This window comes from Pongo pygmaeus, chromosome 8 (genome assembly GCF_028885625.2).
Source record: "Pongo pygmaeus isolate AG05252 chromosome 8, NHGRI_mPonPyg2-v2.0_pri, whole genome shotgun sequence".
Classification (NCBI taxonomy): Eukaryota; Metazoa; Chordata; class Mammalia; order Primates; family Hominidae; genus Pongo; species Pongo pygmaeus.
Window position 1 is genome coordinate 65,475,489 of NC_072381.2, and position 26,228 is coordinate 65,501,716.

A 26,228-nucleotide genomic window follows, 5' to 3' on the forward strand; every position below is an offset into this window, starting at 1 on the left:
GGGACGAGGGTTGAGTCTTGTAAAATAGCTTTGCACTGCTAAGAGGATGCTAGACCATTTTCATTTTCACCCCAGCCCCCGAACGCCCTGACTCAGCATTCTCTCTCAGCCATGTCTGTATTTAGGGTGGAAATGAAATGCCAAGACTTCATTGAGCTCCCTTGTCGACAGCTTGGGTTATTATAGTCAGTTAAGATATTGCCACTTGGAACTCTATTCATAACTTTATACCAACACAGAGTTTTCTTTCTTGAAATAAAAACCACCTCAAAATCCTCTTTAAAACACTGGTCGCTATTCTGATTTTCATAGATTTTTGGCCAGCAAAATCTATGGGTTTAGTTTAGACCCCCCAAAGTAGCTACAAATGAAACAGGAGAGTGGTATAGTTGAGACATGGCTTTAAGTGTGTGTATTATAAGCAAAGCCAAGAAAAGGCTGGGAGGTGGTGATTCTGTATAAGATTCTAGATCACTCGCTCTGCAGCAAGGGTGATGGTGCCCTTCCGTTCCACTGAAATCAAAGGATGCACACATCTCTCCTGAGGCACAATGTCTGTACCCAATGGCTGATATATGCAACATCCCCTCCCCACCAAACCTTTTCTGGCCATGAAATTAACTCCAAGGAACATTGCCAGAGTCCATTCTCCAATTCCTCCTTAGCCTCTGAGGTCCGCCCATGGTGCCTCTGAGTCCCAGTGGCACATTTTGTTCATCACTTGCTACAGGAAGCAGAGGTATATTTCAGGTTCTGGGGTCCTCCCTACACTGCACTGTCTCTCTTAGCAATTACTCACTGTCAGCTTCTATTGATTACCTTTTTGCGTTTTTCAATGAACTTTCCAAAGGCTTTACCCTAGGACTAATTAAACTTCTCATTTCTCCTTCTTGTTCTCTATCCATTTTGCCCTTTAGCAGAAAAGAAATGGTTTACAGATGAACCGGATAATGCCTATCCCAGAAACATTCAAATCAAGCCCATGAGCACCCACATGGCTAACCAGATCAACCAATATAAATCCACAAGCAGCTTGATTCCACCAATCAGAGAAGTTGAAGATGAATGTTGACTCCCAGGAGACCAGAACTATTTTTTTAAAGCCTGACAAACTTCATAAATGGTGATGTGACTTTTCTTCTTACATGCTGAATCACTGGTGGAAACGTTAGGATAAGCAAGAATTGCCAGAAAACAAAGTAGACAGATCTTTCTCTGTGTCTGCCTTGAATATTGCTTCCATGTATTTTGGAAAAGAAAATGATTTCATTTATAAATGAACATACTAAAATAGTCATGTATAGCCTCTAGCATTTTAAATTATTTTTATTTATTAGAAAGAAAATATATTTTTTCTTTTCATTGTCAAATATCTTCCCTATATCTAAACAATGCAAAATCTAAATGAATAAGTGGTCAGACTCCTTAATGTGTTTTTCTCTTCTTTCTCTCTTTTTCTTTGAGGAGAATGATGGTCACCACCACAATTAATTGTAATTAAGGGAAATGAATTATTAAAACAATTTTAAAATGGCCAATGATGTATACATGTATTTTAGTAAATCCAAAAAAGAAGACTAAGGGGACAGGTGAATACCTGCTCCTCGCCTGGATGGGTGTGTATTTTGATCTGCATTGACACCAGCTCTTAATAAATGGAAACTTTTATTTTCACAGTTGAAAGTCATATTTTTGTAGTTTTAGTTTTCATTCTGTAGTTCTCACCCCTTTGTTCATATTTTTAAAGGGAAGACCTTCTGCTGCTTTTCTACAATTGGCAGATCAGGTTTGTCTGGCCAACTAAGGACACCAGGAGGGTTGTGGGCACGCCTGGGATGTGGAAGCTGAGGACCAGATGCACACAAGGCATTGCTCTGTTTGCTGTTCTAGTGGTGGAGACTCCTACGTGCTGTTATGCTTCTCATTTTATATTTCCAAACCACCTGAGCGAGTAATGTCAACTTTGGGAGGGTCTGGTGGACTTTCTCCCCACTCCCCAAGTCTCAGAGCTTTTAGCCTGGAAGTTTGTAAAACTGATCAGTAGTTTTACTTTACCATAGGATGTGAGAGGGCAGTCATTCTTCTCACTGAGTTTTTGTTTAAAAACCAAGAAATTTCTACAATCATGGAGACAGATTTTAATTTGCATGCTCTCCTTTATTTAGTTGCTGGGGCCAAACACATGAACTTGTTACAACAATTTAAAAAATAATAATAACAAAGGGAAAGCAATGAATGCACTTCATATGGACTGTTAGAAAAGGCCTTTGAAAATTACCAGTAGTGAAATCAAATAAATCAGCCACTTTAAACTGCGGTCAAAAGATTTTTCTAGCCATCAGATGCAATTACCATGTCTCAGAGCTCTGCTGTCGCTTGCATGCTCAGTGTACAGTCCCCTGGCAACTGTTTTGTTCCAATCAACTTAGCAAGTCTTTCAACTTTAAAATTATCAATCTTTGTTATGATCATCAAGGTCTCTGGAGAAGCATGGATGTAATAGTGATTTCTATTTTCTTAAAAAATGTAAACTGTGGACACTTAATGGAACCAAGCTAACCAAAGTATCTCCCCGAAGTTCCATGATATCTAGTCCATTAACTCTTTGGGCCATGACCTGTGGTACCTAGTTATGGTAGTGCAAATCAGATCAGAGCAAAGCAATGAGATCATCATGAAGACATATGTCCACTAAGTACTCCAATTACCAGCATAGGCAAAATGAGCTTCCACCTCTGTCCACTCCCTGCAGAGCCAATATAGTCGTGCTTCCACCTCGTAGGCATTGTCCTGCAGTAACTTGTCGGACTGTGGTTACTCTGTCGTCACATTTTGTAGAATTAGTTCTATAAAAGTATTGTGAATACAATGTATGTCCAATTGGATTGTTTAAAAACTACTTATAATTAATCACTGGCCTACTCAGCAGACTAAAATGATGTCAACAGTCTATATTCAGGCTTATAAACATTTCTTGGTTTCCAACAGAAGTCAAATGTGTTTGTGGGGAGAACGTTTTGCTAGGATTTTGACAACTTTCCTGAAAGCTAGGCCTTCTTTTACATAATGATTTTGCATTGGGGTCACCTTAGTATATTCACGTCAATCCACGCTCTTCTTTCCTTCGTGAACCACAGTGGGCTCTTCACTCCTGCTCGTAATAACCACCTCCAAATTTGTTAGAGTGATTTGGTCTCCTCTGGCAGGCTGTGGTGGCCACATAAAGGATCTTCCATTAGAGGGACACAGGACACAAAGCTCCATTCCCACTACCCTGTCTTCCCTGTGTCACCCCTACCAAGGCAATCTGGAAGCAGAAATGCAGACTCTAGCCCCATCACACATCCACTGATGCATTTGTGGCTAGAGATTTTAATCTAAACTTTAAAAAAAAATCATAATAGTTAGGATAGTTTCCTATAGCAAAGGGCTCCTTGATTCATAAGCACCCCCCCTCCAGAAAAAAACCAAATTGGTAGAAATTCATTTTCTTTTAAGTAGAGCAATAAGTTCATACTGTGTTGCCATTGTAATAATGAATTGTTCTGGACTAGAAAACAAAATGAGGCATTTTGTTAAGGAGGTAGGAAAATGACTGGTTGTTGGGCCCTTTAGCAAAAGCTGGTGCCTGGTAAGTAGAAGCGAAATGGAAACAGAAATAACATTTGTGAAATCACTGGAGGGCTCAAGCAAATGCCAGAGCTTCTCCCTGGCTTGTTCCTACTTGTTGAGCTCTTTGGCCCTGAGTCCCATCCATCTCCACTGTGACAGTCTGTCTTTCTGCCTACATCCGCCTGAGACCAAGGAGGGTCTTTGGTACAGTCCACATTCCGAGGTTCTGATTTCCCATCCCAGTTTAGGGCTCCAGAAAAGCCATTCTCCCAAACTAATGATTCTTGGGTGCTGTGGGTCACCAACAGGCTGTTTACAAAGCAGAAAATATCATCACCATCATAATCTTTCTCCTTGAGAAAACTTTTATTTTTGTCTAAGCAATTTTATATTTTAGAATATCATCTTGAACCGTTATAAAACACCTTAAATAAAAGTGATTGTGACTAAGGCACATTGGAGAACATTCCAAAACTCTTTCCTCCCAAGGGTTCTGGCACCTTATGATGTATTTTGTAAAAAAATTGATTGAAGATTTTAAATAAACAGGAAATTAGAAGTGTTTGTTAGGGTTAGATAAAGGAAAAGTGAAAAAGCATAAGAAATTTGGGACATTTTCATGTTGAAAGGAGAAAAAGCACAAATTCCCTAGTTACCATTTAATATAAGGGTGCAAGAGCCACATTTACAAACAACTAGCTATGATCTTTAAAAATGTTTTAAAAACTCTCTGAGTCTCAGTGACTTCATTTGTAAATGAGAGTGATTCATCTAGATGACTCTAAGGTCTCTTTCAGGTCCCAGGGGACATGATCTAAGTTAGGAGTGGGAACAAGGGAGTGGCTGCTTCTCCTTGGCTAAGCCCATGCAGACTATTGTGTCCAGGACTGGAATAAAGTTCTTTTTGCTGCATCACCCAGGCAACACTCGCAGCCTTACTCAGGAGTAGTGAACATTTTCTGCTCTGGACATAGAATAGGTAGGTTCATTCCTGTGCTTTTCACTTTAGATTCTCTTTAGGTTCAAGATGCAAATTTCTCAATTCTGACACACCTGAATCACGTTGGTCAAATTTTGCTGCCGGTTTCTAGGGTTTTCTTCTCAATTTCATCCCTGCCTTCCCTTTTTTCTTGTTTTTTTTTGGTTCAAGGCCCAGCTTCAGTTAATCCCTTCATCTCTATGCCATGTCTCCAATTCCTAGTATGTAACTAGAGGTTCAAGAGACCCCAAATTCCTGCCATTTTCCGCATTTATGTTTCCCCATGTGAATCTTCAGGAAGTAACCAGTCTTCCTTCTCACTTCATTTCCTGTCCTCTGTTTATTTGGTTATTTTCTTTCATTAATAAACTAACCATCTCTTAGCTACTTACATTCACAAATGTAATTTTAATCTATTGTGTTTTATTGTGAAAGAGAATCTCATTGAAGGAAGGAAGGGCGAAATTGAGGAATAAAGGTAGGAAGGGAGAAAAACAAAGACTATCCAACCAATTGACTGAGATGTGAGCCAGCTTGACTCCTAGGAGACTAAATAGATCCATTCAGCTTGAACACTGAGTTCCAGGGCAGAATCTGTCCATTTTCTGTTTTGTTCTTACTTGCTGCTTTTGGAATGGTGGTAAAGCCACCAATCACCATGAACCTTGAAAGGACCTTCACTAATGAGTACTTGACTCACCCTCTTTAAAAAGCAAAAGAAACAGAATTTACTTACAATCTTCTGGTAAATTACCTTTCTGCTCCTCTCCTTATTCCCAAAAGGCATTTTTTTTAATCCAGCAGAGATGATTTAGCATATAAATCCCAGGTCATTTGAGGAGGTGATGATGCTATTTGGATTTATTTATGAGAGAGTAGTAATTATAAATGATTCCTAGGCAGTTTGTACTAGTTTGGTCATATTGGTTGTTTAAGTGGAGTCTCTTCTGATTGGTTGTTTCCAATAAAGTATCAGTTGTTAATAATTTCAAGATTTCCATAAAAATAAGGAGACTTGGAAAACATTTTTATTTTTATTTCTTAAGAGACCACAGAGCCTAATTTTCAATTTTTATGGTAAGCTTACTTAAAACATGTATAAAAAGAAGCCTATATGCTCAAAGGCAGAGGCACCTTTAGCCCTATGACAGTTGGAAGCTCCATGATCTCACAACCCCACATGGATAGATTGGAGAAAGAATCTACTTAGACCACCTGTAGCAGACCTTCCTCTTTTGGCATATTTTTTTAATCACAAAAAGGACCTGAGACTCCTTATCTAAAGATAAGCCAAACTTGGGGTATACATTAAGAATCTGGGAAGAAAGAAAAAAAAGAAAAAGATATAATAAGCAGTATTTTAAAATACCATGAGTTATGGGCATGCATATGGTACAAAGAGTAGTTCTTTGGGTTGAAAGAAAGAAGAGTTTGCATTGAACTGCATAGGCTGGCAAGAATGCAGAGGCATATAATGTTTGATGGGCTTTGGAGGCATTTCAATAGTAAATGGGTGAGAAGACTGGAAAGATGTGGAATATGAGAGTTTTCCAGGGAGATGGGACTTAATGGGCCATGATGTGTTTGTAGGAATGTGATTTCAATAGATTGACTATTTTGTCTACTGTGATAAGTTTGTGTAGGGAAACTCAGGAAAACTGAGTTGAGACTTCGTGGAAAGGGCTACAAAGTACAGTCTAAAGGCCTAGATAAAGTTTGAAACTTTATTTAGAAAGTCATGAAAAGCCACTAAGAGTTTTAAGCAAAGAGTGATGGGGCAGCAATGGCTGTGCATTTTTCAGGTTGAAAGTAGTGAGATGTCAGTTCTTCCTGGAAGATATCATGAGAATGCACACAAAACTGAACATTTTCTCAGCAGCAAGGAGTGCTAAAGGGTGTACACTCCAAGTCAACAACTCACCGTGTGCAGCACCTCCCTTCCTCACACATTTTGCTTTGCTTTCTGTCACAGGACCATCAGACGTAGAACGTCCTGACTCTTCTGAATTACTAGAATGTTAGCAACAAACTCACAAAGTAGATTAGAGGGTAGGAATAGATACATACATTTTTAAAAACCTGCCAATCATACTATTTTCTAGACAGTAATATAATAAGAACATGAGGCAGGACATCCACAAATTGTAAAGAATAATTAATAGTCCAGAACTGCCAAATAGGAATTCCCATTATGAAAACACCCTTGCAGCTAATCAGGTAGCCCTTGTTTAGAAACCAGTTAGCACTCATAAAATATTTGTAAAAGGAGTGGGTAGGGGAGAAATGAGCACAATATAGGTTCTGCCATCAATCAGCTTATAATACAACTAAAGAAAGAAAACATGCTCAAAGCATCATTAGAGAAAGGGTGAGCCCTAACGACATAGTTTCACATTCAATATGGTAGGAGTTGAAACAAGGGAGAAATGCTGTGGTTTGAAGTGATTCAGCAAGGTAGGATTTCTAGAGAAAGGGGGGTTTAGGAGTTAGATAAGTAGAGGATTAACATTCTAGGTATGAAGGCAGGATTATCTGGCATGTGGCAGGGTGAATGATGTTAATCAGTAACTGCTAATTGATATTTACTGAGCAGCCGCTGTGTCCTCACGACTGTAAGACTATTAGAGGAAGATAGCCCACCTGCCTAACTGGGAACACAAGGCACACATATATTGGAAAGATCATGTTGCACAAAACAGGTGTTCAATAAATAATTTTTGAATAAATGTGAACACTGAATAGCAAATAAATGTTATGGATCGTAATAGTTGTAGAAGATTGGTTGGGATTGTAGGGACTGGATGTGGGGCAATGGCTGTGGGTCTAGAGTATATTCATTGTGCAGTGGACACACACCTAATCTGTCCTCAAGGACAGAACCATGTGGAGGAATAGGAAAACAAGAGAAGCAGGCAAGAAGCGGAGGTAGTGAGTACAGCAGCTAAGAAATGTTACATTGGGTTCATCAAGAGCAAGAAAAGCTGAGAGCTGTCCATGAGGGAAGGCCATACAGGCAAGAGGAGTGGGACAGGGGAGTAAAGGAGTGGGCTACAACAGGCCCTGCAGATGTGGAAGCCAGACCCACAGAGGCACTTAGAAAGTGAGGATCCTGGATGAATTATTTTAGGGAGAAAGTGTAGGTTTAGATCAGCTGGCAGATGTGTTTGTGGGCTATAGCCATGTTTTTCAGGACTAAAAGGGAGCAAAATAAGTAGATCTTCTTGGGACAGGAGATCTAGGGTACTCAGAACCAGGGAAATGAGAAACAAGAGGGGAATTTTAAGAAAGAGAGGGCAGATCATCTATGAGGTTGGCGATGAAAGGTGTTGGAGATGGTGAGGCACAAGTCAAAAGACTCACTCGAAGGGCAGGAACTCTGCTTATTTGTCCATATTCCCAGAGTTTGTCATGAGGTCTGCCCCAGGTGGGCAGTCACTCGGCCATTATGTGTCACTGTGGCTGCCATGGTGGATGGAGGCTGGACAGGACCTATGGTGATTGGCAGTCTTTCTGGAGGTCTCACCAGGGAGGGGTCTCAGAGTGGGCATCTCCTTTCACCTTCCTGTGCATGTCACTGCACTGTTCTTCTTCCCTCCCTGAACAGCACACACACTGCACCCTTAGTTTCAGGGGTCTGAAAACAAATGCTACAACCACCTTGCTTTGGTGGCTTTTCTGAACAGGCATTGTGAGAAGAGATGTTCTGGCCAGGTGAAAGTGGACTTTATCTTTAGGTAGGTTTTTCAGTTTAGAAAGGTTGCCTTTGCTTAACCCTTGAGGACTTCTGTGCTGCTGCTTCTCCTCCGTCTTGCTAGTTAACAGAACAGGGGCAGAAGTGACACCAATGCTCTCAGCCATGCCTGCCTTGGGAAGCACTACCGGGCCCCACTGTTTAGAATCTTAGATGGAAATGTACACAAGGCACTGACACACGCCTGCAGGAGTGACCCAGTGCTTCCCTCCCATGGGACTCAGGGTCAGCGTGGGAAGGCAGCTGGCAGGGACAGGAGCCCCGCCCGCAAGGTGGACCAAGCCTCACTTCCACACAAAACCAGAGTCCCATCTGCCCCAGAGCGCTCGCTCTCCTCCCCTTCCTTCCGCTCAATGCAGCCTGACACGCCTTTGACCAGAACTGCAACATTTCAAACATAAACCCAGATCTGTTGGGAAATCCTAATTAAAAACGTTCCATTCCCAGGTGGCACAATCACATCCTGCCTAAAACTTCTGGCCCACATCCCACCACCCAGATGTTGAAAAGAAACCTTTCTCTGCTTAACACCAAAACCTGCACTTCAAGGTTTCTTTAGGGGACAAAGACAAAAAAAGTACACACATGCAGAGTTCAGCCTACATGTTCATTGAGGAAAAAGAGCGTGGCTTATTCATCTTTCAATATTTTGATTGTTGGCATTATGATTATGATTATGATTAATTACTCTGACCTGACAGGAATTGAAGAAGAGAATATATGCTGGTGCTCTGAAATGATCTACCCAACTCTGTCATCTGTAACAACCAGTGATAACTCTCTTGTCTTGTAAAAAGGGTTTGTACATAACTTGTACATGGTTTCATTTTGTATTTTTCGCAGATTAAAAATTTATGTATTTGTGTTCTAAAACAAGGAGTGTTTCTTGTGTCTTTGTAGCAGTCACATGCCATGGGGATGAGAGGTGGGCTGGGGGTGGTGAGGTCCCTGAGTTCTAATCAGGCAGCTTTTGTCTCCTCCCTTCATGCTCCTCCATGAAGGCAAAGTTGTGGATTGATTGAAACCATGAGCTTCCCTTTGCAGCTTCGAGTGCAAATAGACCTCCCCACCTCCATGGTCTTCAAGGAGCCAGTGGGTGCTGCCCAAGACTGCAATAGGCATGGCAGAGAGGAAGAGCTGCTGTCATTCAACGTGGTGCCTGAGAGCCCTACGCAGCCACACTGGGGCCAATGGGACAGGTGCTCCTGCAGAAGGCTCCAGCAAGCAGGCCACTAAAGAAATGCACAGCATTCAGTAGGTCCTTGAAAAGCTAAAGCATTTCTCCCCTCAGCCATCCACTCTCAAGCTAGTTACCATTTCCTGCCATTTGCACAGACAAATGGTGTTCTTTCCCCTGCATTTAGCTTATCAAAACCCAGGACAATCTGTTAAAGGTTTGACTCATCCTGCTCCACGCTCATCCCCAACAGGGCAACAGATGGAACTTTTAAAAGCAAAAAAAAAAAAAAAAAAAAAAAGCCCTTAAAAATGAATGTTGCCATGTTGGGCCATGCTCTAAACCTTCTTCAGAACCTTCAGAGTTTGCACTCTTTTCAGGGGCCTGGACTCCCAAGAGCAAAGCTGGTCCAGCCTAGAGAAAGGGAAGGATCTGGAGAATGGGAAAAAGCCATCCAAGGTATATAGATGTAATGTGCAGAAGGTATATAGATGTAATGTGCAGAATGTATTGAGATTTAATGTATTCTAGAGATTGTCTCATTTGCTCATTACCCAAATATTTACTGAATAGCTATTATGTTAGCAGTCCTCTGCTGGGAGCTGGGAAAACAACAGTGAAGAATTCTATGATTCCAGTTCTCCAGTCTGGGAGAGGGTTGGGATCAACAAATAAACAGGTGATAGTCATGTATTAAAAATTGATCTGCAGGGGAAAGCACAGTTTGCCATTGGGAACACATCAGAGGGGTACTTAGCTATTTGAAGAGAAGTATACCAATTGATAGATATTTTAAAAAAACAAATCCCCCTTCTACCTAAGTCAGTATAAGCCCTAACTGGAACTTATTCCCAGTGGTCAGCAAATGCAGGTTTACCTGTCAGAATGTGCCAGTTCCTGACAGTCCCTTGCGCTCCAGTTTCTCAACTTGCCTTCTCCAATATTTGCTAACAAATCTGAATGTTGTTGGGGAATGTAATTGCAGAGCATATGGTCCCCATTAGTTAGGCAAACTCCACTGCCAAATTCAGCTCCAAGGAAGGAGTCTGCGTAAAGGATGAAGTATTAGGAAAACATCGACAGTGACAGAGAAGGCAAATATAAGAGATGAGACAGTGAGTTACAAAAGAGCAGGCTCGGCAAACCCAGCACAATGAATGTGCAACATAATTTTCCATTTGTTGAGAAAACAATATATGTGAATTTGTACTAAAATCTCCCTGTAGCAAAAATCAAAGTAGACCATTCACTAGAATCAATGTTAACTGCTTTGCAATGTCATATAAGATAGATTCTGCTTGGAAGAAAAACATGGGTGGAACAGAATAGACAGTCTGCTAAGGAAATAAAGCATGAGTGACATCAAAATGTAAATACAGACTTAACGCTATTTCAAATGTTACTGGACCAGCCTTTAAGAGGAGAAACAGAATCTCATGCTTAATAACCCCTCACATTCAGAGAGTATAAAAATGTAGGCTAAATGTAGTCAGAGACATGAGGTCCCCCAAGACCCAGGAAAGATGATTGGACAAGGTGAGAGCCTGGGGCTTCATCGGGCAGAAGGCAGATTCCCCAGACCAGTCAAACTTCTGAAAATCAAAGAGGGACCTGGGCTGAACCTGAACCCATACTCAGCCTGGCTGCTTGGCCTCCTCTCCCAAGGAGCTGATGCTATGGGTCCTTCACCCCAAAGCCTACCACATGCTCGCTGGTTTTTAGTCTATTGTAATTAACTCAACCTATACCTAATTCGACAGTTTTTTTTTTTGAAAAAGCATTTTAATTAGATGTTTCCAAAAATAATCAACTTCATTTTTCTGGAGTCAACAATCTCTTTCCTTCACTTCTATTTCTCTGGTTAACATATTGTTTAATTCAATTGCATACTAAGATAACAAGTACAGATGTTTAAACAAGCTCAGACTGCTGGTCAGCTCAGCTGGTGAAATCCCAAGGACACAGGTGAAGTAAGGAGTTCTGTGCAAGGCACACAATTTCAGTATACCACAGAAAGCCATTAATTTGTTCACAGGAGAAAGGAGACAGACATCAGCTAATCCAGCTAGTGGATAACTGGTGCTTATTTAAGAGAGCTTCTAAGGGAAATGACTTTTAATATCTATATATGGGTGACTATTAAAGTGAATTTGTTCACCCATTCCATGGAGTGCCAGTAAAAAAGATGAGGTAGACTTAATTGTTATATATTAGGGGTTGGTGAACTACGTCTTGAAGGAAAATGCAGCCTGCCATTTGCTTGTTTTCTAAATAAAGTTTTATTGAAACACACCTATGCCCATTCATTTACATATCATCTATAGCTGAGTTTCTGATACAACAGCAGAATTCAGTATCTGGGACAAAGGATAAGGTTCATAAAGCCTAAATATTTACCATCTTACTTTTCACAAAAAAAATTGTGCTGACTCTTGGTCTATATTGCATATAGGGAGAAAATAAAATGTATAGTAGAATCCCACTTGTGTTAAACAATTAGGTTTATTTATTCATTCATTAAAACTGGGAAGGAAATAAGGTCAAGTCATAAGCAGCAATTATCAGAGTAGTAGGAAGCAAAGGGGAAATATTAAGAGACAGAAAGGACTTTTGCTTTTCACTTTATCCATTTCTGTTTTATTTAGGTTTATGTAGATCCAACATGCACAATTTTTACTATTGGAAAAATGTTAAAGATAATTCTTTTAGGAAAATTAATAAATAAGTTTAATTAGCTAACAAAATACATTTATAATAAATAAAAGCCTATGGTTACCCTGGGTGTAAGTGGCATTGCCAGGATGGGAACGCAGTTCTGCTGACTCCAAAGACCATTCCAGAGCTCTGCATCTCATAGCTGCCAGTTTCCAAGTGGTCTGTGTAAAGCAGGAAAGTGTGAGACATAGTGACAGTTTATCCAGTACTCTGAGTTTGCTGCTTTGCCACAGCTTTTGAGCACTGGACCTGCCAGGCTAGCAAGCAGGAGTCTCATTCCCCAACAAACTGTTCTTCCTGTAATTGCATCCCTAGCACCAATGCAGCAGCAGGAGAACTCTACCCGCCTGCAGAAGGAGGCTGCAGGCCTGAGCTACTTAACTCCAAGGTTCTGCCTACATTCATCCTCAGGGCTCAACTCGACAGCACCGCACTGTGTCCTGACCTCATTCTATTTTGTGGAGTCCTTTTTATATCAAGGCATCTTCCCAAGAAAGGATATGCCCTCCAATAATCTTTTATCTATTAATTAATTAAAACAAAATTAATTAAGCATAATAGACTATGCATACTATTGGCACACATTTTAAAGATACAGAATAAACAGTGAAAATAAATATCCCTCCCATTTCTGTCTTAGACATCCAGCTCCCCTCCCTAAGACAACCATGGTTAATAGTTTCTTCTTCATCCTTCCAGAAAGTCTTTGCATATACAATCATAATCCAAAAATAGCATGCTATATACTTTATAACACTTTAAATGCACTCTATATATCTTTTTAAAACAATATAATGTGTAGATTTTTTGTCCATCCATCAATTTTCCTAAGGGCTGCATAGTATTCCATATAAAAATCATCTATTTAACCTTTCCCCTATTGATGATTATTAGGTTGTGTTTATTCTTTGGCTATTTCACCCACAATTTCAATGAACACTCTGTGCATATATCTTTGTGCACAAATGTAAGCATAGCAGTAGGTTAAATTCCCAGAAGCGGAATTGCCCTGTCATTAAAAAAAAGTTTTAAGTGCAGTTGTAGTTGATTTGCCAAACTATCCCCCAAAGATGTTGTAAATCATAATTGTACCCTCTACCCCTGCATTCTGGCTTTCCACACCCTCTTCAACATGGGTTATTATTATTAACCAGCATGCTTTTCACTGTAAATAATAGAATGTCCAACTAAAAATTAGTTGTGGAAATGAAAAGTCCACAGGTGTGTTAGTTACAGAGCTGGTTGATTCAGAAGCTCAACCTTGTTACCAAGAACCTAGGAACTTTCCATTTTTATGTTCTGTTGTCTTCAGCACACTGACAATGGCTGTGCTCATTGCCAAAGGACAGCTACAACTATTGTAGTGGTCACATACAAAGAAAATAATGTCCTATAAAAAAAGAAGAGGCTAGTTTTTCTCATGGGACTTTATTTTTAATTGAAGAAAAAACATTTTCTAGAGTCACCTAGTACACTTTCTTTTGGATCCCATTGGCCAGAATGAGGTCACATGACCACACTCAATAAAAGACTTGATATGAAAAGGGTATAATAATTACATGTTTGACTTAGACTTTGAGCCGCCCATGTTAGATTGGGAGTGAGATCACCTCTTCTACCTCTTAAGTGGGGAATCCAGCAAACAAAAAAGAAAGAGGAGTGGTCATAGAGCAGGCTACCAAATAGTGGCCAATGTGAGATTTGAAAGTAAATTTTCATTTAAACTACACTTAAATGTTTAAATTATGAGCAAAGTTAAACATCTTTTGACATTTTGTTGCCAATTTTTCCATTTGTATTTCTCTAACTGAACTTCCTATGTGATTTACTTTAAAGTTATCCAGTTTTTAAATTTCTTAATTAAATTTCTTTTTAAAATTTCAAGACTAGCATATGCTCACTGTAAATAATGAAAAGATATTTATATTTAAAGTAATCTCCTAAAACCTCCTTTATATTTTCCACCCCTCCATTGCGAAACCAGTGAAAATATATAAAATAGGTGGGGAAATGTTTAATAATTTTTTGGCAAATAAAAATCTCATACTACAAACAAGATTTTGCAACTTGCTTTTCTTAATTAAAAATACATAATTATATTCCCTCCAGATTAATAGATATAGTTAACATGCTTTTAATTAATGTATCCTTTAATTAACTTATCTATTGAAAGTAGTAAAATAACAAAATTAAATTTTAAGAATAAAAAGCTATAGAAAATTAATATTCTAATTGATGTATAGATCTAAGTTAAAAGTCCACCCACCTTTTATGACATTCAGGTGTTTCCTATTCTTTTCCACCCTCTAGAGTTCCTTTCTCTCTAATAGACAGGGCCACTGCTTCCCTGGAGAGACACAAATGAGCAGGTGAGTGGAATCTAGGATGAGGCCAAGGCTAAAAGTTTTAAGGATTGTCATCTGTAGATCAGAGTCTCCTTGCCCCACCAAACTCAAATAACTCTTGAATACATCAGAGGAAAAACTGCTGTTAAAAGAGTGGTGCTAGGGGCATTAAAAATGAAATACAGAGGAAATTTCTGAAGTTTCAGAACTATCACACCTACATAAAGCAAACATAGGTATGTAGTTTACTAAATTACAGATGAACCATCAAAAGGGGCAACAAAAAATAGAAAAGATAGAAAATATGATGGCAAATCTGAGACAAACATATTATACAAGTAAATAAAAATGGGCTAACTTTTTTTTAAAGACCTATGGTGGAAAAGGAAACCCAAAAATTATGCTGCATAAAAATATTATCAAAAAATAAACTTTATTGCAGCACTATTCACAATAACAAAGACATGGAATCAACCCAAATGCCCATCAATGATAGACTGAATAGAGAAAATGTGATACATATACATCATGGAATACTATGCAGCCATAAAAAGGAATGAGATCATGTCCTTTGTGGGGACATGGATGGAACTGGAAGCCATTATCCTCAGCCAACTTTGGCATAGAAAACCAAACACCACATGTTCTTACTATAAGTGAGAACTGAACAGTGAGAACACATGGACATAGGGAGGGAAACAATACACACTGGGGCCTGTTGGGTGGGTGTAGTAAGGGGAGGGACAGCATTAAGAAAAATAGCTAATGCATGCTGGACTTAATACCTAGGTGATGGGTTGACAGGTGCAGTAAACCACCATGGTACACATGTTAACCTATGTAACAAACCTGCACATGTACCCAGAGCTTAAAATAAAAATTAAAAATTAAAAAAAGGAAATTGGAACAGTTGAAAGTAAAAGCATATGCAAAAAGGCATTTGGATCAATTAGAATTTTTGGTTTAAGCAGATAATAGCAAATTCATAATATCAGATAATGTTAACATCAAGACAAAAATTATTCAACAAGAAAAAGCATGGCATTTTTTATGATAAAAGTGCAGTATAATCACACAAGGTCTAACAACCACAGATACCAGACTCAAATTATCACACCATCAAATTCCGTAAAGCAAAAATAGGAGGGAACTTCAAAATATTCATGAAAAAACTGAAATAAAAAATAAAAATTAAAATCATATATCTTATTTATCAACATGAACTCCATCAAGGTCAAGATACTTTGTAAGTGATGATACCAGCTCTTAGTCCATCCCTAAAGAACTGAGGGTCCTGGGAATTTAACCATATTAATGTGGTCTATTTTACATTATTAACAGAAGGAAAATGGGTGCCCTATACAGACTTTTTAAGATTAGGAAACAAAAAGAAGTCAAAAGGAGCCAAATCAGGACTGTAAAGTGAAGCCTAATGATTTCCCATTGAAACCCTTACAAAATTGACCTTTTTTATGAGAGGAATAGGAGCATTGTCCTTCTGGAGAAGAACTCTTTGGTGAAGCTTTCCTGGACATTTTTCTGCTGAAGCTTGACTACCTTTCTCAAAATACTTTCATAATGAGCAGATGTTGTTGTTCTTTGGCCCTCCAGAGAGTCAACAAGCAAAATGCCTTGAGCATCCCAAAAATCTGTTGCCTTGAACTTTGCTCTCGACCAGTCCACTTTTGCTTTGTCTGGACCACTTTCACCTCTTAGTAGCCATTGCTTTGATTGTGCTTTGACTTCAGGATCATACTGGAAAAGCCACACTTCATCTCCTGTTGCAACTCTTCAGGAAAACGCTTCAGGATCTTGATCCTGCTGGTTTAAAATTTCCCTTGAAAGCGCTATTCTTGTCTGCAGCCAATCTGGGAGCAATAGTTTTGGCACCCATCAAATGGAAAGTTTGCTCAGCTTTAATTTTTCAGTCAAAATTGTGTAAGCTGAATCAATTGAGATGTGGTGTTGACAATTGTTTCTGCTGTTAATCGTTGTTCCTCTTCAATTATTGCACAAGCAGTATTAATTTTTTCCTTGCAAATTGATGTAGCTGGTCTGCCGCTGTGGGCTTCACCTGCAACAGCATCTCATCCCTTCTTAAAACAAGTTATCCATTTTAAACTGCTGATTTCCATGGGGCATTCTCCCCATAAACTTTTTGTAAAGCTTCAGTGATTTCACCTTTCTTCCACCCAAGCTTCACCGTAAATTTGCTGTTTGTTCTTGCTTCAATTTTAGCAGAATTCATGTTGCTCTGATAAGGGCTCTTTTCAAATTGATGTCTTACCCTTCTTAGATCCTGTTCAGACATGTTATAAGAAGTTAGTACTAGTTTTTTTTGTGCCAAAAATGTTTTGAAATCCATGCATAGTTTTTTCATAGTATGCATTTTCATAAACGTTTTCAAGACTGCTCATATATGAAATGTGGGGAGAAATACTTAGAAGCAATTAATAGTAGGAGATATTAATCTCTCCTATTCCATGAAAGATTGAGTGAATAAAAATAAGCAAGACTATGAAAAATTCAGCATTGTTAATAAGATAGATTCTATATGTAAGTTTTTTTTTTTTTCAATGTATAAATTATCTTTTATCTAATTAGCTTATTATGGCATCTTTTTTTTTTCTTTTATTATTATTATTATTATTATTATTATACTTTAGGTTTTATGGTACATGTGCCCAATGTGCAGGTAAGTTACATATGTATACATGTGCCATGCTGGTGCGCTGCACCCACCAACTCGTCATCTAGCATTAGGTATATCTCCCAATGCTATCCCTCCCCCCTCCCCCCAACCCACAACAGTCCCCGAAGTGTGATGTTCCCCTTCCTGTGTCCATGTGTTCTCATTGTTCAATTCCCACCTATGAGTGACAATATGCGGTGTTTGGTTTTTTGTTCTTGCGATAGTTTACTGAGAATGATGATTTCCAATTTCATCCATGTCCCTACAAAGGACATGAACTCATCATTTTTTATGGCTGCATAGTATTCCATGGTGTATATGTGCCACATTTTCTTAATCCAGTCTATCATTGTTGGACATTTGGGTTGGTTCCAAGTCTTTGCTATTGTGAATAATGCAGCAATAAACATACGTGTGCATGTGTCTTTATAGCAGCATGATTTATAGTCCTTTGGGTATATACCCAGTAATGGGATGGCTGGGTCGAATGGAATTTCTAGTTCTAGATCCCTGAGGAATCGCCACACTGACTTCCACAAGGGTTGAACTAGTTTACAGTCCCACCAACAGTGTAAAAGTGTTCCTATTTCTCCACATCCTCTCCAGCACCTGTTGTTTCCTGACTTTTTAATGATCGCCATTCTAACTGGTGTGAGATGGTATCTCATTGTGGTTTTGATTTGCATTTCTCTGATGGCCAGTGATGGTGAGCATTTTTTCATGTGTTTTTTGGCTGCATAAATGTCTTCTTTTGAGAAGTGTCTGTTCATGTCCTTCGCCCACTTTTTGATGGGGTTGTTTGTTTTTTTCTTGTAAATTTGTTGGAGTTCATTGTAGATTCTGGATATTAGCCCTTTGTCAGATGAGTAGGTTGAGAAAATTTTCTCCCATTTTGTAGGTTGCCTGTTCACTCTGATGGTAGTTTCCTTTGCTGTGCAGAAGCTCTTTAGTTTAATTAGATCCCATTTGTCAATTTTGGCTTTTGTTGCCATTGCTTTTGGTGTTTTAGACATGAAGTCCTTGCCCATGCCTATGTCCTGAATGGTATTGCCTAGGTTTTCTTCTAGGGTTTTTATGGTTTTAGGTCTAACATTTAAGTCTTTAATCCATCTTGAATTGATTTTTGTATAAGGTGTAAGGAAGGGATCCAGTTTCAGCTTTCTACATATGGCTAGCCAGTTTTCCCAGCACCATTTATTAAATAGGGAATCCTTTCCCCATTTCTTGTTTTTCTCAGGTTTGTCAAAGATCAGATGGTTGTAGATATGTGGCATCATTTCTGACGGCTCTGTTCTGTTCCATTGATCTATATCTCTGTTTTGGTACCAGTACCATGCTGTTTTGGTTACTGTAGCCTTGTAGTATAGTTTGAAGTCAGGTAGCGTGATGCCTCCAGCTTTGTTCTTTTGGCTTAGGATTGACTTGGCGATGCGGGCTCTTTTTTGGTTCCATATGAACTTTAAAGTAGTTTTTTCCAATTCTGTGAAGAAAGTCATTGGTAGCTTGATGGGGATGGCATTGAACCTGTAAATTACCTTGGGAAGGATGGCCATTTTCATGATATTGATTCTTCCTACCCATGAGCATGGAATGTTCTTCCATTTGTTTGTATCCTCTTTTATTTCCTTGAGCAGTGGTTTGTAGTTCTCCTTGAAGAGGTCTTTCACATCCCTTGTAAGTTGGATTCCTAGGTATTTTATTCTCTTTGAAGCAATTGTGAATGGGAGTTCACTCATGATTTGGCTCTCTGTTTGTCTGTTATTGATGTATAAGAATGCTTGTGATTTTTGCACATTGATTTTATATCCTGAGACTTTGCTGAAGTTGCTTATCAGCTTAAGGAGATTTTGGGCTGAGACAATGGGGTTTTCTAGATATACTATCATGTCATCTGCAAACAGGGACAATTTGACTTCCTCTTTTCCTAATTGAATACCCTTGATTTCCTTCTCCTGCCTAATTGCCCTGGCCAGAACTTCCAACACTATGTTGAATAGAAGTGGCGAGAGAGGGCATCCCTGTCTTGTGCCAGTTTTCAAAGGGAATGCTTCCAGTTTTTGCCCATTCAGTATGACATTGGCTGTGGGTTTGTCATAAATAGCTCTCATTATTTTGAGATACATCCCATCAATTCCTAATTTATTGAGAGTTTTTAGCATGAAGGGTTGTTGAATTTTGTCAAAGGCCTTTTCTGCATCTATTGAGATAATCATGTGGTTTTTGTCTTTGGTTCTGTTTATATGCTGGATTACATTTATTGATTTGCGTATATTGAACCAGCCTTGCATCCCAGGGATGAAGCCCACTTGATCATGGTGGATAAGCTTTTTGATGTGCTGCTGGATTCTGTTTGCCAGTATTTTATTGAGGATTTTTGCATCAATGTTCATCAAGGATATTGGTCTAAAATTCTCTTTTTTTGTTGTGTCTCTGCCAGGCTTTGGTATCAGGATGATGCTGGCCTCATAAAATGAGTTAGGGAGGATTCCCTCTTTTTCTATTGATTGGAATAGTTTCAGAAGGAATGGTACCAGCTCCTCCTTGTACCTCTGGTAGAATTCGGCTGTGAACCCATCTGGTCCTGGACTTTTTTTGGTTGGTAAGCTATTGATTATTGCCACAATTTCAGCTCCTGTTATTGGTCTATTCAGAGATTCAACTTCTTCTTGGTTTAGTCTTGGGAGGGTGTATGTGTTGAGGAATTTATCCATTTCTTCTAGATTTTCTAGTTTATTTGCATAGAGGTGTTTGTAATATTCTCTGATGGTAGTTTGTATTTCTGTGGGATCGGTGGTGATATCCCCTTTATCATTTTTTATTGCATCTATTTGATTCTTCTCTCTTTTTTTCTTTATTAATCTTGCTAGCGGTCTATCAATTTTGTTGATCCTTTCAAAAAACCAGCTCCTGGATTCATTTATTTTTTGAAGGGTTTTTTGTGTCTCTATTTCCTTCAGTTCTGCTCTGATTTTAGTTATTTCTTGCCTTCTGCTAGCTTTTGAATGTGTTTGCTCTTGCTTTTCTAGTTCTTTTAATTGTGATGTTAGGGTGTCAATTTTGGATCTTTCCTGCTTTCTCTTGTGGGCATTTAGTGCTATAAATTTCCCTCTACACACTGCTTTGAATGCATCCCAGAGATTCTGGTATGTTGTGTCTTGGTTCTCGTTGGTTTCAAAGAACATCTTTATTTCTGCCTTCATTTCGTTATGTACCCAGTAGTCATTCAGGAGCAGGTTGTTCAGTTTCCACGTAGTTGAGCGGTTTTGAGTGAGATTCTTAGTCCTGAGTTCTAGCTTGATTGCACTGTGATCTGAGAGACAGTTTGTTACAATTTCTGTTCTTTTACATTTATTGAGGAGAGCTTTACTTCCAAGGATATGGTCAATTTTGGAATAGGTGTGGTGTGGTGCTGAAAAAAATGTATATTCTGTTGATTTGGGGTGGAGAGTTCTGTAGATGTCTATTAGGTCTGCTTGGTGCAGAGCTGAGTTCAATTCCTGGGTATCCTTGTTGACTTTCTGTCTCGTTGATCTGTCTAATGTTGACAGTGGGGTGTTAAAGTCTCCCATTATTAATGTGTGGGAGTCTATGTCTCTTTGTAGGTCACTCAGGACTTGCTTTATGAATCTGGGTGCTCCTGTATTGGGTGCATATATATTTAGGATAGTTAGCTCTTCTTGTTGAATTAATCCCTTTACCATTATGTAATGGCCTTCTTTGTCTCTTTTGATCTTTGTTGGTTTAAAGTCTGTTTTATCAGAGACTAGGATTGCAACCCCTGCCTTTTTTTGTTTTCCATTTGCTTGGTAGATCTTCCTCCATCCTTTTATTTTGAGCCTATGTGTGTCTCTGCACGTGAGATGGGTTTCCTGAATACAGCACACTGATGGGTCTTGAGTCTTTATCCAATTTGCCAGTCTGTGTCTTTTAATTGGAGCATTTAGTCCATTTACATTTAAAGTTAATATTGTTATGTGTGAATTTGATCCTGTCATTATGATGTTAGCTGGATATTTTGCTCGTTAGTTGATGCAGTCTCTTCCTAGTCTCGATGGTCTTTACATTTCGGTATGATTTTGCAGTGGCTGGTACCGGTTGTGCCTTTCCATGTTTAGCGCTTCCTTCAAGAGCTCTTTTAGGGCAGGCCTGGTGGTGACAAAATCTCTCAGCATTTGCTTGTCTGTAAAGTATTTTATTTCTCCTTCACTTATGAAGCTTAGTTTGGCAGGATATGAAATTCTGGGTTGAAAATTCTTTTCTTTAAGAATGTTGAATATTGGCCCCCACTCTCTTCTGGCTTGTAGGGTTTCTGCCGAGAGATCCGCTGTTAGTCTGATGGGCTTCCCTTTGATGGTAACCCGTCCTTTCTCTCTGGCTGCCCTTAACATTTTTTCCTTCATTTCAACTTTGGTGAATCTGACAATTATGTGTCTTGGAGTTGCTCTTCTCGAAGAGTATCTTTGTGGCGTTCTCTGTATTTCCTGAATCTGAATGTTGGCCTGCCTTGCTAGATTGGGGAAGTTCTCCTGGATAATATCCTGCAGAGTGTTTTCCAACTTGTTTCCATTCTCCCCATCACTTTCAGGTACACCAATCAGACGTAGATTTGGTCTTTTCACATAGTCCCACATTTCTTGGAGGCTTTGCTCGTTTCTTTTTATTCTTTTTTCTCGAAACTTCCCTTCTCGCTTCATTTCATTCATTTCATCTTCCAGGGCTGATACCCTTTCTTCCATTTGATCGCATCGGCTCCTGAGGCTTCTGCATTCTTCACGTAGTTCTCGAGCCTTGGTTTTCAGCTCCATCAGCTCCTTTAAACACTTCTCTGTATTGGTTATTCTAGTTATACATTCTTCTAAATTTTTTTCAAAGTTTTCAACTTCTTTGCCTTTGGTTTGAATATCCTCCCATAGCTCGGAGTAATTTGATCGTCTGAAGCCTTCTTCTCTCAGCTCCTCAAAGTCATTCTCCGTCCAGCTTTGTTCCGTTGCTGGTGAGGAACTGCGTTCCTTTGGAGGAGGAGAGGTACTCTGGTTTTTAGAGTTTCCAGTTTTTCTGCTCTGTTTTTTCCCCATCTTTGTGGTTTTATCTACTTTTGGTCTTTGATGATGGTGATGTACAGATGGGTTTTTGGTGTGGATGTCCTTTCTGTTAGTTTTCCTTCTAACAGACAGAACCCTCAGCTGCAGGTCTGTTGGAGTACCTGCCTGGCCGTGTGAGGTGTCAGTCTGCCCCTGCTGGGGGGTGCCTCCCAGCTAGGCTGCTCGGGGGTCAGGGGTCAGGGACCTACTTGAGGAGGCAGTCAGCCCATTCTCAGATCTCCAGCTGCGTGCTGGGAGAACCACTGCTCTCCTCACAGCTGTCAGACAGGGACATTTAAGTCTGCAGAGGTTACTGCTGTCTTTTTGTTTGTCTGTGTCCTGCCCCCAGAGGTGGAGCCTACAGAGGCAGGCAGGCCTCCTTGAGCTGTGGTGGGCTCCACCCAGTTCAAGCTTCCAGGCTGCTTTGTTTACCTAAGCGAGCCTGGGCAATGGCGGGCGCCCCTCCCCCAGCCTCGCTGCCGACTTGCTGTTTGATCTCAGACTGCTGTGCTAGCAATCAGCGAGACTCGTGGGCGTAGGACCCTCTGAGCCAGGTGCGGGCTATACTCTCCTGGGGCACCGTTTCCTAAGCCCGTCGGAAAAGCACAGTATTCGGGTGGGAGTGGCCCGATTTTCCAGGTGCCGTCTGTCACCCCTGGAAGGGGAACTCCCTGACCCCTTGCGCTTCCCGAGTGAGGCAATGCCTCGCCCCTGCTTCGGCTGGCGCACGGTGCACTCACCCACTGACCTGCGCCCACTGTCTGGCACTCCCTAGTGAGATGAACACGGTACCTCAGATGGAAATGCAGAAATCACCCGTCTCTGCGTGGCTCGCGCTGGGAGCTGTAGACCGGAGCTGTTCCTATTCGGCCATCTTGGCTCCTCCCCCCGCTATATGTAAGTTTTATACTTAGGTATGTATATATGTTATATGGACGTGTGTGTGTATGTATATATGTTATATGGACATATATGTGTGTATATATGTGTGTGTTTATATATACATGTATAATTATATATACAAAATGAAAACAGAATATGTTCCCTTTTCATGAAGCATTCTTAAAACTCTACCACATACTATTCTGCAAAATACCAATATATTCTAAAAATAGAAATTGTACACATTATTTAGTGCAAGAAAATTGGTAACTAACAACAAAATCAGAAAGAAAAATAAACTTACTAGCTGGAAATTAACTATTTTAAAGCAAAAAATCAAAGCCAAAATTGGAGATTATGCAGAAAATCACAATAATAAAATACTTTATATTATAATCTATAGAATGCTGCTAAAACACTGCGAAAAGGAAAATTCATGTCTTTAAATACATATATTTAAGCAAGAAATAATAAAATAAGTTCAGCATACAACACAAGAAGTCAGAAAGAAAGTGAATGAAATCAACTTTAGACAAGAAAATAAACTAAAAAATATTAAAAAAAGGCATTAATGAACTAGACAGCAAAAAGTTATAGAACTAATGCATATACAAGAGCAATTCTATGAGAACAAAAAACAATGAAATAATAAAGCAGAAAGTACAAATTCACAAAAATATAAATGGTAAATAACTATAAAAACAAATAATATGAATCTGAAGTGTGTTTAACTCTGTAAAAGTAAATTTGAAAATTTTGATGAAGTGAAAATCTTAGGAAAATATAAACTGGTGCTTAGAAAAGAGATAAGCAGAAATTAACCTATTTCCCTGGGAAAAATGGAGACCATTGTTGAAGCATACGCACCCGTAAATGTGTTAGGCCTAGTAATTTTGTGGGTGAGTTTCACCCAAAATTTAAAAACAGGTATTTTCAATGCTATTCCAGAGCATAGAAAAATAATGCTTTCAATTATTTTATGAAATGTTCAAAACATTGTTTACAAAACCTGACAATTACAGCAAAAAAATTAGAGACCAATTTCACTTACAAATATTAATTCAAATATAGCAAATATGAAAATAAAGCTTGCAACATATGTATAAAATACATGTTTCAATATTAGGAATTGTTACAGTGTAATTCGCCACACTAACTGGTCTGAGGTGAAAATCATATTGTCATTTCTATATATGGTGAAAGAGATTTGATAAAAACATCTTGATCAAAAATCACAATAAAGTAGGTAATTTTCTTAACATTATAAACAATATGTATTTTAAAAATCAGCATTAGACATAATGAAGGAACTACAGAACCCTTCCCATTCCAATAATGATTCCAGAAAGAAAGTTTAAGAAACTCAGCTTTGTTTATTATGTCTAGCTTATTCTATTTGACAATTTAAAAAGTGAGATGTCTTTAAAAATTGGAATGGAGGCAAACTTTTATTATTTGCACATTATGATTATATCTATGAAAAATCCAAGAAAATCAACTGGAAATCACTAACAAATTATAAAAGAATCAAATAAGTTGCTTGGGTAAAAAAAACTGAACTACAAAAGAGAATAGTCTCCCTAAGTACAATTACAAAATATAAAAATGTGAAACTATTAAGAAGTAAAAAATTATATAAAACAATTAAAAATAAAATATTAATTAGCTTAAAATAAATATTCAATGAAAAAATACTCAATATTATTAGTCATCATGGAAATGTAAATTAAAACTACAATGAGCAACAACTTCATGTACACTATGATGGCTATTTTAAAAGACTGACAATACCAAGGGCTGTGAGGGTGTGTAGCAACTAAACCTTCCATACATTGCTCATGGTAATGCCACTTTGGAAAACAGTTTAGTAGTGCCTAGTAAAGTTACAGATGTACTTTTTATTAAAAAGAGACAATTCCACTCATAGTAGAAAACCAGATATTCACAGCAGCTTTATTCATAATAACCCTAAACTGGAAACAATTCAAAGCTTATTGACAGGTGAATGTATAAACAAATTGTAATGTATTTATGCTATGAACTACTATACAACAAAGAAAAGAAATGAACGACTGATGCATATGAGAAGATGAATAAATTTCAAAAATATTATGTTGACCAAATAATCAAAACAAAAAAGATACATACTGTATGATTTCATTTATATGAAACTCTAGAAAAACCTCTATAGTGATAGAAAGTAGACATGTGGTTGCTTGGGGAAAGGCAACAAAGGAGAAGATTGATTAGGATATGATATGATTGAAATTTGGGGGTCATAGAAATTTTCTATATCTTTATTGTGGTGGTTGTTATATGGCTGTATAAATTTGTCATAATTAATGAAATGCACAGTTAAAATCAGCACATTTCATTGTATGTAAACTATACCTCAATATAGTTGACCGAAAAAAACAAAGACAAATTATAAAATGACAATAATCAAAATTGTGTAGTACTAATGCTTGAATTGACAGATTAGAAAGATAGAATAGACAGACAAGAAATTCTTCCCATATATCTAATCATTTAGCATATGAGAAAGATGGCATTACTTATTAGTGAAGGAAATGTGGGTAATTCAAATGATATCAAGATAAGAGTAGTCGTGTATAAAAGTTACAGCTTTATGCCTGTTATGGATTGAATTCTGCCTCCCAAAAAGATATGTTGAAGTTTTAACTCACACTACCTCAGAATATGGACTTATTTGGGAATAGTGTCATTGCAGATGTAATTAGTAAAGATAAGGTTGCACTTTACTCAGTGGGCCCATAATCCAATATGACTGGTGTCCTCATGAGAAGACACAGACAGAAATTGAAGTTGGCTATGTGATGATAGAGGCAGAGATTGGATCGATGCATTTATAAGCAAAAGAACACCAAGGATTGCTGGCCACCACCAGAAGCCAGGAAGAGGCAAGAAGGATTTGTCCTAGGGTCTCAGAGACAGCATGGCCCTGCTGATAACAAGATTTAGAACTTCTCACCT

At 38.6% G+C, this 26,228-nt stretch overlaps 1 protein-coding gene and 1 long non-coding RNA gene across 15 annotated transcripts in view; one reads left to right on the plus strand and one right to left on the minus strand.

Annotated features, from left to right (window-relative positions):
* The window catches only part of KCNMA1 (potassium calcium-activated channel subfamily M alpha 1), a 768,905-nt gene extending 759,687 nt beyond the window's left edge, over positions 1 to 9,218 (plus strand). For 5 of the 14 annotated variants that reach the window (XM_054435608.2, XM_054435612.2, XM_054435618.2 and 2 more), the window contains one exon: positions 918 to 9,218. In XM_054435608.2, the coding sequence (XP_054291583.1) occupies positions 918 to 942 (25 nt within the window). In that variant the 3' untranslated portion in view covers positions 943 to 9,218. The remainder of the gene's footprint in view (positions 1 to 917) is intronic. The other 9 variants (XM_054435610.2, XM_054435613.2, XM_054435619.2 and 6 more) reach the window with 2 other exon arrangements.
* A 3,077-nt stretch (positions 9,219 to 12,295) lies between these two features.
* LOC134740161 (uncharacterized) lies at positions 12,296 to 23,232 on the minus strand. Its single transcript, XR_010127426.1, has 3 exons — positions 23,145 to 23,232; positions 14,501 to 14,581; positions 12,296 to 12,395 (listed from the first exon to the last, which is right to left on the minus strand). It is a non-coding gene; the product is annotated as an uncharacterized LOC134740161 (long non-coding RNA).
* Between the last annotated feature and the right edge of the window lie 2,996 nt (positions 23,233 to 26,228).